Source organism: Leptinotarsa decemlineata, unplaced genomic scaffold (assembly GCF_025532065.1).
Source record: "Leptinotarsa decemlineata unplaced genomic scaffold, Ldec_3_MD MMD2_P_RNA_scaffold_5, whole genome shotgun sequence".
NCBI lineage: Eukaryota > Metazoa > Arthropoda > Insecta > Coleoptera > Chrysomelidae > Leptinotarsa > Leptinotarsa decemlineata.
Genome location: NW_027412532.1, coordinates 878,173 through 894,049, shown reverse-complemented (window position 1 = coordinate 894,049; position 15,877 = coordinate 878,173). Strand labels below are relative to the sequence as shown.

The following is a 15,877-nucleotide window of genomic DNA, read 5'->3' as shown; positions in this document are numbered from 1 at the left end:
TCATTGGATTTGTATATTCAAATTTTAGAATTTCCTTGGGATTTCCCGGACCCAATCATGAGAGGTCTGCAAGACTGGGCTTTTCTTTTGGACAATTACGAACCACCTCCAGTTAAAAAACTGATTTATGATTTCTTGGTGTTGTTGCTGGTTTCTCGGCAATGGGTAGTTTTCAGAATCGAAAAACGGTACGAGTCATTGGCTTATGCCGGTGGTTCAAATGAGAGTGTTATCCATCAAGCGGAGCAGACAGAATTTGATAATCCCGTGCCTGATTTTATAACTTACGTGAGGTAAACTTACTAGTAGTTGTTTAATTGTTCGCGGAATTGCCCAATACGTTTGTTTTGCAGGTCTTATTTGGATATTTTGAAAAGGGCCGTCCTGCAAAGCTTTCTCTGGATCACATTGGCTCTATTATTCATAGCTGGTACTAATCGAGTTAACTTATTCTCAATTGGGTACCTTCTTGGAGCTTTCGTTTTTCTGTGGCACGGCTCAGATTTTTATTTGAAACCAATACCGAAAATTCTGCGGCAGTAAGTACTTTTCTTTGCTTCCGAAATTCAGTGTTATAGTTTCAAAAACCACAAAAACCTTGTGAAGTCTATAATATAATACGAAAGACCAAATTAGTGGTATGCAGACATGAATGAAAAACGATTTTTTATCAATTCAGCATTTAATTTGATTTATATGAAAAAATAATTTGATTTATATGAAAAAAAAATGTAATTTGCTTCCACCTTTCGACCTTGAGTATATGAGCTGTGCTGGTTTTGGTACTAAATCCCATGTTTTTTCTTATGGCGCTTCATTTTAGTCATTTTTGGACCTCCGAGCGGAACCTTGTGGAATACCCAACTAGTTGTTTCACAAGGAACAAGGTAGGTGTGACGTAAGAGTTATGCTATGAATATGTATGTGTATATGAGAGAGAATGTGATGGAGTAGAGAAAAATCAATTATGATGACCTAACAAAAGGACACTAAGTTGTACTTCGTTAATAATAGTCGGATCCTCATGTGCATCACGTCTAATGAAGGGGAGAGAAATGCAGAATGTACCGACAAAAAAATAAAGATGGCGCAACATGTCAGAAGAGCACTAAGCCGCATCTTCGTTAATAAAAGTTGGATCTCAATTTGCAGCACATTAAATGAAAGGGAAACGAATGCAGAAGAAAGAGATGATGCCAAGAGGGCATTAAACCGCATCTTCGGTAGTTTTCCTCTAAATTGTTTTCGGAGATGAGTACCTTGAGCGCTGAAAAAAATTCACATTGAACTCCGATGCCAGTGAGCCATTGAAATCTGCATTGCATCCAGGTATGCAAGGGGTTCCATCTTGCGAGTGTCGGTATGGACTACGAGCCTTTTTTCTAGAAGGTCCACGTGGCTGTGGAACATGCTTCCTGGAGGTGTGAACGCTGGTTCACTGATAACATATTCATTTTTTCTTCCTCTAGTGGCGATAATTCTCTTTCCTCGGCAATCTTATTTATCAATTCCTGCATCTTTACTTGTTTCTCTTCTAGTGTCAGATGGATTTTCCTTTTTCCAAATCTACGGTGAAGCTCGTTCATGATTCTGGAACACTTCTGCGTAAAACCAATGAAACTGTCATAGTACCGGCTTTCGAAAAAGCTGCTCAGTAAAGATGATGATGCAGAGTTTCCCTGGGTTAATTTTATCTTTGAAATTCTAATATTGATGCTGATGATTGATTCTGAAACTGAAGGTCACATTTTTTCGATTCAGTTTTTCATTCATATGTCTGCGTACCACAAATTTTGTGTTACGTCTCGTGAAATTTCGACCTATTCAATTTATTATTACAATTAATTTCTTTTCTCCAGGTGGCAGTTTCTTCTGGGCTACAACGTGACTGTAATTTTCTTGAAAACCTGTTTTCAACTTCTCGGCTGCGTGTTCCTTCACTACATACCGGTCAGCTGTTGTTTTTTGATTCAGCTCCTGGGAATAGGTTGCGTGAGAAAATTCACTAATGCGACAGATCCGTTAACTCCAAACGTCAAAGAGGACATAGCTGATTCCTGCGAGGTCCCCAGCGAGTTCATGGGCATAGCCTGGGATACAATCTGTTTCGGATTTTTAATATTCCAGAGAAGGATCTTCAACAGCTACAACTTTTTCCATATCATCGACGATACGAAAGCTACTACAATTTTAGCTTCGAGAGGTGGGTTAGTTGTTAATGTTCTAGTGAACGAATGTTTTCCGCGGGAATTTCGTGAGTATTCGAGGTACATCTTCTGTTTTTCTTGACGCAGGAGCTGTCCTCATTGAAGAAATGAGAATGAAGACGATGCAGGAACAAGACGAAATGGAAAGGAGAGTCCTGGAGAAAATAAAAATGAAAATGGACAGGATAAAGGCGAATCAACAGAAAATTCAAGGTGATAGAGTTATAGACAACCACTATACAGGTAAGTTAACGATGGACTAATCACGGTACATGTCGATGAGTAAAACCCTTTTGACATTTGATTATATGTTCGGTTCTGGGCACATCCATTTCTTTGGTGTTTTTTAAACTTGGTTTCCGTTTTTCCGCCTCATAAATCAACTAACTTGTACGGCATGACCAAATGAATAATCGTACAAAACCGTACAAAAATATCACCTTTGCATAAAGAGGTCAATTTTCCGCAAATGCAAATTTTTCCTTCTATCTTGTCCCATTATTTTTGTTCAGCGTTTAGTTGAGAAAATCCTATTCATAATTAATATCTAAATTTCACATTTTCGGTAATTTTACATGCATCACCTACAGCTGTACGAACATCATACATTTTTAAGACACCCAAGCGTCCAGACTCGTAACATATCATTGAATTGCAAGAGGGGACTGTCATAAAAATATACCTTTTGTGATATTAATGAATTGAATATTGGATTATATGAGAAGGTGATTATTCCATCTGTTCCCGTCATTTGTACTTACATAAGCTTTACGTCCAGCAGTGATCTGGCAAATTTCCTCTCAGACGAATCGGGAATGTTCTTATTAACAGCAACAACTGCATTTTTGTGCTGATTGGTTGTGGGTAAGATTAACAAACTTTCAATAACGCCTTATGAGCTCTATATGAAACTATTGCAGATCCGATTTGTTTGCTAATAATTGAATTTATAATATTGGTATTGCAATCTTCGACCTGTTGAGTATGGTTGAAGTCTGAAACTCGATTAAATCTGCTCTTGAAGAAGACAATTTGATGATTGAAGGTCTTCAACAAAATAAAAAATTAGTGAAAAAGGAACTAATCCAGTCAGCTTGTCTCTATAATTTGGTTTTTTTCTTTCGTTTTTATATATTATTAACGGTCAAATCAGCAAGATAATCACCAGCATAGTTATGACATTTTTATGTATATCTTCTAAAAAAAATTGTTTCCATTGTGTAGAAGTAAACAAGAAAGTTTTTCGAAAATATTCGGTGAAAAAGTCTATCGACACCTTTTCTTTTGCAACCACAAGCAAACTTACCTGTCTCCAGAAAAATAACTACAGTATATTCGTTGAGACGTCTCTAAGACTCCCAAGAACCTCCATAAGCTGATAATAATGATGATAATAATAGTTTGTAAGGACGGAATCCCGGCCTGGTGCTTCGGAAGATTGAACGGCGGGTACACAAGATGGTGGCTAAGATCGAGTTGACGAGATAAAACACGTCTCGTATTCAAAGTGTGATGGATTACAGGGCGGTCAACAGGTTTTCGCGGCAGCAATGCAGCGAATTGCCGCCAAATTACGACGTATCCATCGCACTTCGAGTCGAAGTGCCGCAGACCACCAAACAGCACTGCCTTAGATATGAAATGAATGATATTGGACGTTGAAAATTCACTAGTAGTTTTTCGATATTCGAGAAATATCCATGATGAGTTCTACTGGAACACACATTAATTCACACTGCACCGAAAAGAACATATGTCTTTACCTTTTACTCTGGACTTACAATGGACTAGACTGAACAGGAAAATATGTATTGCCGGGAGTATAGGCCCTGATGTTTTATGACTTACAGACGTACCTCCAACGAATATACTGTGAGAAAACTGCTGACTCGGAGAAATATTACTAAGTCCGCCACGGTTTCTTCCCCAGAACGCCCCCCTTTGGCGAAATCATCGTCCGTATCATCATGTACTTCGGCCACTTCGCAGCAAACGTCTCCAGGTGGCTACCACACCCCCGTCGACGAGGAGGAACCCGCCCCCCTAACCCCACGCAGCTCCTTGATGAACCAACAAGCTCCCCCGTCTCCATACTCTGCGGTAATGACCGTTTCACTCGAAGGTTACCTCGAACCCCAACGGATGTCGTTCTCTTCTCCTCCCAATTCCGAACTCAACCCCCGCCCACCTTCCCCCGACGATAGTTTCCCCGTCTTCTCCCCTCCACCGTACAACGACGCTCCGCCCACCGTGGTCGAGGCTCCGACCGATAGGAGAAAGAGCATCGGTATCGGCCCCCCTTGGATGCAGGGGAGCTTCGTCACTCCCAGGCAGAGCGTCATTTCGTATTCCTCCCGATCGGCGTTGAGTCATCACGAATGTAATTTGCTAGTTTTCGGATTGTGTGGAGCAGTGTATATGCTTATTTGAGGAAGCTCTTTCCTTGATATTTGATTTTGTTTTGTTCTTCAGTTCGATTCTTTCGACTGTGTATATTGGCTTGGAAATTGTATCGGTTCGAAGAATTTGTTTCAATTTCGGATCTTTTTTTTGTAAATATATTTTTGACTACGCTATACACTATTCTTTGTATAAGGGCGAGTTTTATACTATTCGATTAGTTCAAACAACCCAGCTACAGTTTTTTTTTCTATAAATTTGTTTCGTTCCAAGCGTTTGTGTTGAATAATTGAGGCGTGGATAATTATTATTATACTCATTCGACAACATCAACAAATAAGGTTACAAACTGTACAACTCATGATGCATGTCGCGTTCATCGACATTCTTCACGGCTTGCAGAAAAACGTCTCTCTGTCAACATCATAAAACCAAAGAACAATCTTATACTACTCAGTCACAGAATATAATACACAAAATGAATACTTAACTTATGATACTAGATGGCAGCGCCAATCGCATAACAAACCTAAAATATAAGTGTATTCATATTCTTAAAAGTTTGTTAATAACATTTAAATTTTCTACGACGCCAAGAATTTTTTTTATATTGAATTCAATCTAAGAAAATCCTTGGTTTTATTCAAGTTACCTGTTACGAAACTAGTAGCATAGAACATCATATTCTATGCTACTAGGTCTTTTGTATAAACATAAAAAGTAAACCCAATAAAAATGTTGTGGTTTTATTCTAGACCTTCGTCTGAATTCGTTCTTGATTTGATAACTGATGGGATTTTGACACTGAGAAACAACGCAAAATTTCATCAATTTTGGATCCTTTGACAAGCGTACTCCTTATATTCATATATGTCAACATTATTAGAAAGACCGTCACCGAAAAGTCAATAAATAGAGCAGCAGAATATCTTCTTTTCAATTTTTTTTATATTTGCTGCATCGACGTTCACTTACTGTAGAATTTTATATTGTTTTTTATTGTAGTAATCTTCTGTGAATCTCTAAAACACTTTTCCGAACAACACTTTACTGTATAAACGTTTTTTTTTGTTTTACACAGATTCAATCTTTAGTGGTAGACCGAAATATAGGGTGAAGCCCCCAGTAACCTACAAACAGGGTAATTTTTTTGTAAATCATGGATCTGTACATTTTGTGAATTGGTTACATAGGCATGTACCATGGAACTGTAAATAGGCATGTATCACGGAACTGTAAAATAGAACACTGCTTGTTTTATGCATGATTTTAGACACTTGGTGGGAATAGTTTGTATGTTAATTTGTATGGTGAGTGGGTGAAGAAATAGAATCAACTTTGACGATTTTTATCATATGCTATGTAATATCATCGTATATGTAAATGATTGAAAAATTGTTCAGGGCTTTTACTCCTGAACACAGCTTGAAATCCAATTTTCAAGCATCCAAACTGACATTTTAGCTTTAGATTTTTTCTGATTTTCAAGTAAGCATCGCTTCCATATTATTTTATTTTTTCCGATGAAACTACCAAAAAAATTTCAAGTTATTCAACAGAAATTACAATTTCATTCATATGTTTACAGTTTCATGAGAAGAGGAAACATTTTAATGGTTTGATTGCGAACCAAAACTGTTTGATGATAGGAAATTTGATATTTTGGGTGTTTTAAATTAACAAAAGTTTGGTACTTCGAAGTATTAGACAGAACTAACTCGGTACCTCAGTAATATAACTAATAGAATTCGACTTATGTAGCTAACAATTGTTTGATTTTTACCAAAAAGTTTTTTACCAGCACTAACAGTTATCCTGAAACTATTTGTTGTCATGTTATTCATCGTTCTGTATGCTTTGCATGTTGGATGTTTGCATTTTGTATGAGCCCAATGAAAATTTCATTGAAATGTTGAATCTCATTGAAAATTGGCTCTATTTGATAAAAACACATTTGCTGGTTGCTTCCAGTTTCGAAGTTTTCATTTGGTCGTGCTAGAAGAGAGTAATATATCGAATGTCACAAATTCAAAATGATCTTTGGAAAATAATTGGTACCAATCAAGTTACCGTTTTCGTTCCACATGATTATACAGTGCTACGGGACATTCTGTATAGTACTTTTTCAATCATGGGCTACGGTTTCAGCCTCAATCGATAAGCTTTTTTCCATCAAACCTTTATTTTTCCTCAGCAATAAGATCCGGTGACTATTACATGTTTGATGAACTGGAAGACGAAGACATCGATCTCTTGCCTGAAGAGAAAACCTTGGAAGAAGAAGATAAAGGCGCGAAACCGGACATGGTTGAGGTGAGTCTTATCGATTTTTGCAGGAATGAACATATTTTGCTCTGCCAATTAGGTGGTGTTCATTATTAACGTTCTTGTTTGGAGAATATCTCAATTTTTTCATCTGCCTTTCAATTCAATTCGAAATTTACTTCATTATTCTGATGAAGCGTTGTAAAGAAATAAAGAAAAAGTAGACAAAGTATGATAGCTCATGAACAAAATAACGATCATGAACAATATAACGATATAAACATTCGAAAAATATAAATAAAATAAAATTCCTTAACTCAGTCATACTCATTTTTGAAAATATCATGAAATACTGTTGAGCTAATTAATCTGAATAGAAAAAATACAAAAAATTCATAACTATAATTGTGACGATTGATGTTCAAGTCAAGTGAAAGAAATTTTAAAATTTTCACTCATTAGAAAATCCAAGCAGTCCCTGTATTAGGGGAGCGAGTTACCTCCATCTCAAATCATATAGGAAGACATGATTTGTCATTATATCCTCCATCTTATAACAGAAAAACCGGAAAAATATTTTTAAACTTTTTTTTTTCTGATCACCAACAGTCTACTGCATCGACAAGTGTACGAGAGAAAAAGTCGGTCTTTGTGTTTTTCGGGTGATTTTGAAAACGGTTCAATAAACTTCCTGTGAAAACTTCTAATCAGAAGAGCTACAAATGACCCGTTGTTTCATCAATAACGACATTGATTATCTCACTAACCGTTACTCTAATTAATTTTCATTGATCTCATTTGCTAGACAACTTGATATATTCTCCTGAACTCTTTGGCAACCAAACTACTAATCCCGAATTTATATAGTTGTTAGCTACCGCATTCAAGAACGATGTCAATAGCGCATTACGTCGGAGTAGTGTGAGTCAGGCGAATTTGATGCTGCGCAGGCAGCAAAGTATGCCTCTTACTCGAAAAAAATCTGCACGTTCCCAATATTCAGCCGCATTTTCCGCTCCCCCTACAGTGAGTTACTAAAAAGTAGAAGAATCCGTTTTTTTTCTTTCGCTGTGCTAACATTTAGCCGCTTATCTTTTTTTTTTCGGCTGGTCCTACTCGTAGATGCTTTGTAAACACATCAGTTTGATTCCCCGTAGTTTATAATATTTCCGCATCTCTAATGCATCATCTGAACAATAGACTACTGTTAATGACGAGTCAGTTGTATTTGATGTAAGGGTGTTATTGTATGTAAAAAATAAAGCAGCTGACCCGTTACTGGATGAAAATTTATCTTATTATTATTGGTTAGTTGATGTTTCACTTGCACCTCTAAAAATGTTCAGCTCTCTCTCAGTTGGCGTTCTGTCTGCACATAACCTATAAACTTGTGAAACATTGAATTATACCTTTAAATTGTTGGGTTAAGAGAAATTGTGAAGGCTATATATGTCTGAAGTGACAGTTTTTCAATTTTTTTGCACCACTGTCTATTCTGGAAAGACTTCAATTGTGTGCAAATGTTTTTTAGAGTTCACTATATGAAATTTAGTTTCAACTCCACTTATTGTGTGAATGCAGATCAGTTTCGAGGGCTTTGTATGCTCACAAATATTGAAAACCTACATTGCAGCATACAGAAGATAATTCAGAACAGCCTGGGATTCATACTCTCATATATATTTATCGTATTAGTCTGTTTATCTATTTGAATGGTTGTATGAATCTCTCATTACAGACATCCTTTTGAGAAGTAGCAAGATATGTGAAAACGAAGCAGATTGAGAGACATCTGTGAAATGTCAACATTTTACTTGGTTTGGTTCAACTCGGAAATTCATTGTTTGCGATTGAATCCGATATATATGATGTATATTTGGAAGTGATCCTAGGCTCATCTGAAAACAAACCTAGAAAGGATAAAAAACGATGGAAGTATCTAGTAAACTGGTCACATACCAGGCATAATGCAGAACTTCCTTGTTTAGTAACGACGAGAGTAATGAGAATCTTCTCCTTTTACTTCTTGTGAATGATGAACATGCTCATCAGAAAGATTCTTGTGTGACCATAGGACAAAACACCTCACCAGATCTTTCATTACGGAATATTTCATATGTTAGGTTAGGTTAAAATTTCTAGGATATGATTTAATTTCCAGAATGTAGGATAATTCATTTGTTGACAAACTCACACAGGGTAATGTATTCAGTTATTGACTACTATTTGTTGAGTGTTTTTCTTGAAGCTTTATTTTTTATGTGTATCTGCATCATTTTGTAAATTTGAGCGAAATATTGATTCCTTTACATAAGAAATAATTGAGTTTCATCTTCAATCACCAAGATCGAGGAACATGAACCTAGGAGTGTGAGGATACAAGAGATTCCAGAAATTGAACCCAAGCCAGGAACTAGCAAAGATGAAGAATTCAGCGAACTTTCAGATTTGAGTAAGTTTTCATCAAGTTCTCAAAGTCGAACACAATTCAATTTTGATGATCTGTCACGTTACTGAAAGAACATATCGTCCTGAATGCAAAACAATTAATATTTTTTTTTAGAAGAAACAATTGGACGAAAAATTATGACTTTCTTATTGTTCATTTGGGCCTTCATCGATAGTGGATTGGTCAGTTTGACTAACTTTTTGAATAAGTATTCGAGGAATTACAGATATGTCTTGAAAATTTTGGCGAAGGAAAAAAGAGTATTAAAGGTGAGTAGAAAAAAAGAGAGAGATATATATATAAACAAAATAAAAAAATTGTATCTAGATACATTCTGTTTTATATAAGATAGAGAAGTAGAAAGCCAAAACCCTTTTTCCCAAAAAACGTGAAATTTTTATTGAAAACAAACAGGTGAAAGTCCTACCAGATGAAAATTCGATTCGAAAAGGACACGTGAAAGTCCGATTCGAAACGGACATGTGAAATTCGATTCTAAGAAGACGCGAGAAAGTCCGATTCGAAACGGACACGTGAAAGTTCGATTCTAAAAATACGTGAAGGTCCGATTCGAAACGGACACGTGAAAGTCCGATTCTAAGAGAAAACGTGAAAGTCCGATTCGAAATTGACACGTGAAAGTCTGAATGGAAAGATACACACCTGAAAATAGAGATCTTTCATTCTTTATAAGCAAGTGGAGCATTGAAAGTTCATGGCTTTATAGTTTGCAGTTGTTGATCTTTTTCAAACTTGTGTGCTGTAATTACTCTTTATGTAGCCTACGTAGGTTAAAATCGGAATAGGGCTCTGTTCTATGGTCTCCATTCTACAATTGATATAATACATTAATTGAAAAAGTTCAACGTCGTTTCCTAAAGATTATTCACTTCAAATCTTTTGGTATTTATCCTGAAAGAGATATTCTATATGAAACTCTTACCATAACATTCAATATTGAAAGTCTTGAATTACGCAGAAAACTTGCCGGAATAATTTTTCTACATAAATTACTGCACAACAATGTGGATGTGGAATTGATTACAGGTTATGCTCCTTCTGCAACTTTGGGATGTTATTGTTATCGAAAAATCATTTCTCTTTCTATTAAAAATTGATCAGGTGGCCCCACGTTGGGCGCCAATCCTCCAACGAAACATATTCATTGAGTAACCTAAGCGGTTGTTATTTTTAAGGAAAAAACCCACTACAATGTTGGTGTGCGATTGGGTCCCAATCAAATTTGGCAACCAGCCGGATCTTATCACAGTCTCCTGAAGCGTTCAATGTAAGTATTAATGATTTTTTGTTTTTACCATGTTTTGTATAGATTTTTGTCTAGTTGACTAGTTTTTTAGAGGTAGATTGTAGACATAGAGATTTTTTTATATCTAGAGATGACTCCCTTACGCTATCGAGATCCACAACGGAAATTATGAGTCCAACGAGTTCTTACAAATTGGCTGTGAGTCTCAGAAGGTCTGTTTTATATTGAAATTTAACACCAGATATTATTTGGCTTTTGAACAATGTGTTGAAAATTGGTTACGTTTATTTTCGTTTTTTCATCATCAGTTTCTTTTTTCATTCTCAGTAGTAACTGAATATTTTTACATTTTCCATTTGAAAAACACCGTATTTTAATAATTACGACTCAACGTGCCGTTACAACCACATTAAATTACTATCAATTGATGTACTTTGAAATTCAACCGTTCCTTGCCAATATTTTTCCTGAGGTTGTTGACGATACGTTGTGTTCATCCCCGTTTAAACTCACTATTTTTTTCGATATAAGGTGAAATGTTATTGCTTGTATAATACAGGATGGATTCCATCCAGAGTGACACTGAGGAAAAGCCCACGCTAAGCGAAGAAAGCGATACAAAGGTGTTGGCTACATCTCTGCCTTGTTCTTCTGAGCAAGATAGGTATTGCGATAATATTTGACTCTGATTAGTTGATTTCACTTTTAGAATTATATCATTTAAATGATGATCCGAAAAACTTCTTGCAAGTTTCGACCCATGTATGAAACAGTCACGTTCAACTTAAGTTAAACTACATTATATCAGTTTACAACTTTTGAAAAATGTTATGAATCATCCACAAACTATTTAATAGGCTATGTCGATCCAGAGTTTTTTCAAGGTCGTTTTTTTCTTGGTCCTGATTAGCGAAGGTTTTACCGGTGTCGCGTCTTTGAATACTCGAAAAAATTATAAAAAATTAAAAGAGTGGACTGTAATAATTGTGGCATAAAGCGAACTCACCGAACTCCTCGCACAAATCCCTGCTTATGAAACGGCCTTTTTTTGGAGTGTTCTTTCTTCAGCTCCACTGGATTGCGCCACAAAGTAAACCAAAGTTACCAAGATGGCACAGCTTTTAGAGGTCGCTCCATGCCAACAATAATAATACTTATAACAGTAGAAAATAACCGGTGAAAAAATTGTAGTCTATTGGTTAGAGATCTGGGGCAGAACTGCGATGCTCGATTCGTTTAATTTTCGAACGGTGAATTGTGAAACATGCAGACGAGCGTTATCGTGGAGCAGCGCCGGCTGTTGTTGACGCAATTTTCGGTACATTTCGTAGATTTCTCCACAATATGACACTGCTGTGATGGTTTGGCCCGGAAAGAACCTTATATGATTCCAAATTTAGAAAGAACTCTCATCAGGGTAATACTGTCAAAATATCGAAGTCAACTTGGACAAATTTACTATCGCTGAACCTTCTAGACTCGACGTAAGGGTTTCAAAGTGTAAACTTGCAAGAAGTTTCTGAAACGAATCTTTCCTCATCCCGACATTTCTCGAGATCGTACGATCCTGTCGAAGAAATGTCGAGATGAAAGACCCGAGAGTAGCAAAGTAGTTTTGGCTGTACGCCTGTGTATGTTGCCTGTAGGCGCAAGGCGAGTGTTCTCACGATCCCCGAAATCCGTATTCTGGCGGCCAGCCTGGAACGTGGATTAGATTCTCCATGTTCGTCAAGGTAATGCAAAGCACATTCCTGTACGTGCTTTGGGCTTTGGCTTTCCCACTCGATTTCTGCATATTTTTGCGTTTATTTTTTTCTGAGCAGTGTTATTTCGCAGAAGAGACGAGACAGAAGTTCGTTAGACGCTTACAAAATAATCTTATATTATTTTGTGTCCGACACAAACATTATGTTCCCGTCTCTTTTTCTCTTTTTACATATTCTCTACTTACCTGATGTTTCTCTACAAAATAGTTCAATTATAGCATGATTTCCAGATATTTTTATGTGGAAAATATTACCATTATCTTGATGATTTTTTTACTGAAACTGTTTTCAAAAATAGGCGAATCGCTTTTTTTTAATGTTACAAAATGTATATATTATTCATGATGTACAGGGAAGACCCTGCACATTTTCTTCTCTTCATTTCCCAAACAAACTTTTCAAATGTACTAATTATCAGAAAAATATTACCCTGTATATAGCTTTCATCATACTTTGTGTTTCCTTTCATCATATCTGTAATGGTTTTGTTCAAACAGTCTCATACATGTTCTAAGAAAAATGAACAACTGTAGAACCACAAAATATTTGAAGCAGTGAATATGCATTATACTTTTACACTATTGTTCTACTCAAGAATTTTTCAATTGCCTTGAAATTGAACAAATCTAAGAAGAAACATGGCGGTATTCTTCTTCACAACCAGTTGGAACCAGTTGTACCTTTCATACATAATTATTGTTGATATATATTCAAACTCGAGTATTTTCATTCTTGAGGAACAGCTTCCTTTACGTAGTTTTTAAAACAATAAACCTCGTGTAGATTTTTTTTTGTTCAGAAAATAATCATTTGTACTGGATAGTCGCGTGTGTAAAATGTTTTCCAAGTATGACAAGTGACAGTCGTCAAAATCTAGCAAGGCAGCTCTCTGTTGTATTCTCCATAAGCTTGGCAACACTGAGTACAGTCTCTGCCGTTGATACATCCTCGATAAAAAGAATGGTGCGTTAAAAGAACGATGTGATGATTCAATCAACTTTATATAAAAAAAAATTGCAAACATATGAAAATTAAGTCGCTTATATTTGTGCATAATTGAACGACAAGATTCTTTCATATCGTGACACAAATTGGGTCACCTTATTTCTAAGACGGCGACACTGTCGTACATTTTAAGAAATTTCAGAAGTGTATAATGCAGACTGAATTTTTAAATATTTAATGCACCAAGGTCAAGTACAGTTTGGCAAATCTAGCTGTGCGATAAAGAAAGTTGGCAACTGTCTTGGCTTGCATAAATTTGACAGGCGTTGACAGCTGCACATATACCAGTAGGGAATGGGAACCCCAATTCTTCCTTTTGTTCAGATGAAAAATATTTCAAAGATAATGAGTGATATATAATTGTGAATAATAAATACGTACATTATCATTAGTTTTCAGTTATCTTTTTGCATGCATTTTTAAAGAGAGCAAGTAACTCACAGTTCATTACACAGAATAATTTCTCCATTTACTGTACTAATGTTATCTACACGAGTTCCTCGATGTTAATAAGCTCTCGCCCCCACTCAACCGGCTAATCTACTGCGCACAACTAGGTTTGCCAATTTGTACTTAGTAGTCTGGAGAATTGATATATTGTTCGTATTAATGCTAAAGAATTAAACATCAAACAATTCCTAGGAGATGGAAATGTTGTTTTTGTATGAAAGATAGTTCAGCCACTTCTGATGTCTGTGTAATTTTTCTTCCAATATTGATGAACGTTTCTTCTGAAATATCTATAGAAATATAAAATATTTCAGGTTAGATTTCATCATTACTTTTTGGTATTGTATTAGAAGGAGACAGATCATTGGTTGCTTGTTTGGTTGTATAAAAGTCCTTCAGTATCTCTCATTTATAGCACAAGCTATTTTTTTTATATTACGACATGCCTTGGTACAGGTATCAAAATTGTTATATAATTGTTATAACCATCTAAAATATTATATTTCAATATCATTCATTTTTATTTCCATCTTGTATGCTGTTATAATTTGGACTGTACAAATTTTGCATGGATCTTGTCTCTGCACTGGACATTGGACAAAGTTATTTTGGCTGAACACAAAGTGTGACGCGCAACAATTGATAGCATCACTGCAAAACGTCGGCAAATGTCGTTTGTTTGTGTAGCCAAAATATTTGAGTCCTTAAATCACTGCTCCTCAAATCTGCTCGTAGTGAAGAACTTTCATTTCCAGTCGGAGGTCCTCCTTGGTACCACAAAGCGCTGCCATCGAAGCCGAAGAACTATCTCAATACGACCAACCGACCATCTTCAGACTCATGCTGGCCATCTGGTACACGGTACTCAGCAGATCAGAGATTCTGTGCTACTTCGTGATATTCCTCAACCAAACCAGGAATTCCAACTTCATTTCGCTGCCCTTGCCTCTCATGGTGTTTTTCTGGGGCTCTTTGACCATACCCAGGCCCACGAAAACGTTCTGGGTCACCATCATTGCTTACACAGAGGTGATCGTGCTGCTAAAGTGCCTGTTCCAGTTCGATATAATGCCCGGAAATACTATGCGGTCTAAAACTGAGTATACGTCGACAATAAGTGAGAACAATCCCTTTTATCCCCCGACGATTATTGGTCTTCGACGGATGGATTCTTATTACGCCTTGTGGGATCTCTTTCTTTTGTTGGTCGTGTTCTTCCACAGGTAAGGCATATAGTTGAATACAGTTTGAGGTTATGTTTGTGTGTTATGGATTTGAGATGGCTCTAAGTCATGAAAGTGTACAGTTTAAAGGGAACAAATAATTATCAATCAGTATCAATCAGTCTTGAAATTCTTAACATAAACATATGAGCCAAGTTGTATGAGCCAACTTTTTCCAGAGTCCTTCTGAAGTCCATGGGCATATGGAGTTCTTCAGCTCCAGTCACAGCCGCTCTTTTAAGCGATGGAGATTACAAATTGGACAATGGGGAGCTTGTTCCTTTGAGCGCTAGCTCTCCTAATGAAGAAAGGTAAGGTACTCAACTAATTACTCAACTTGAAGAGAGCATTGGTCATTGTCTTTCAGAGGTCAGGACCTTGCCTCGACGAGCAAATCGGTTAGGACAGTCACTCCCGTATCCGACAAATCAAATAACTCGCAGGACGATGATACTATCGTGGTTAAAGTCAGGAGAGTGGAAAAAATCAAGCATCTGTCGCTGGCAGTAAGAATGGCGTAAGAAATTTCAGGTTCATCGTTCGATTCATAATTTTCTTCTTGGCTTTTCTGTTGCAGACTGGCCAAATATGCAGATCACTTCAAACTTTTTATACAGCAGCTGTTAGATCCCGCTTCTAGGGTTCCTGCCGATGTGTACACGTTGATGTTTCTTTGCGATTTCGTCAACTTTTTCGTTATTCTTTTTGGATATTCTTCGTTTGGAGTGAGTGATTTTTTTGGAACATATATTTAGAGCATAAAAAAGAGAGCAAGAACTTTAGACAGACACTACTGAAGCTTTTTTTGTTTACCTAATTCCCATCATTCTTCTGGTATCAAATCT

The 15,877-nt window shown here is 36.5% G+C and overlaps 1 protein-coding gene across 14 annotated transcripts in view; it reads left to right on the top strand.

The window, feature by feature from the left end:
• Piezo (piezo type mechanosensitive ion channel component) overlaps positions 1 to 15,877 on the top strand; it is a 40,998-nt gene that overhangs the window by 19,393 nt on the left and 5,728 nt on the right. For 8 of the 14 annotated variants that reach the window (XM_074169175.1, XM_074169189.1, XM_074169187.1 and 5 more), the window contains 14 exons: positions 29 to 293; positions 354 to 539; positions 1,860 to 2,203; positions 2,295 to 2,450; positions 5,689 to 5,748; positions 6,802 to 6,920; positions 7,740 to 7,898; positions 9,219 to 9,324; positions 9,436 to 9,590; positions 10,518 to 10,609; positions 14,565 to 15,032; positions 15,212 to 15,343; positions 15,400 to 15,549; positions 15,610 to 15,757. In XM_074169175.1, the coding sequence (XP_074025276.1) occupies positions 29 to 293; positions 354 to 539; positions 1,860 to 2,203; positions 2,295 to 2,450; positions 5,689 to 5,748; positions 6,802 to 6,920; positions 7,740 to 7,898; positions 9,219 to 9,324; positions 9,436 to 9,590; positions 10,518 to 10,609; positions 14,565 to 15,032; positions 15,212 to 15,343; positions 15,400 to 15,549; positions 15,610 to 15,757 (2,540 nt within the window). The remainder of the gene's footprint in view (positions 1 to 28; positions 294 to 353; positions 540 to 1,859; positions 2,204 to 2,294; positions 2,451 to 5,688; positions 5,749 to 6,801; positions 6,921 to 7,739; positions 7,899 to 9,218; positions 9,325 to 9,435; positions 9,591 to 10,517; positions 10,610 to 14,564; positions 15,033 to 15,211; positions 15,344 to 15,399; positions 15,550 to 15,609; positions 15,758 to 15,877) is intronic. The other 6 variants (XM_074169177.1, XM_074169179.1, XM_074169181.1 and 3 more) reach the window with 6 other exon arrangements.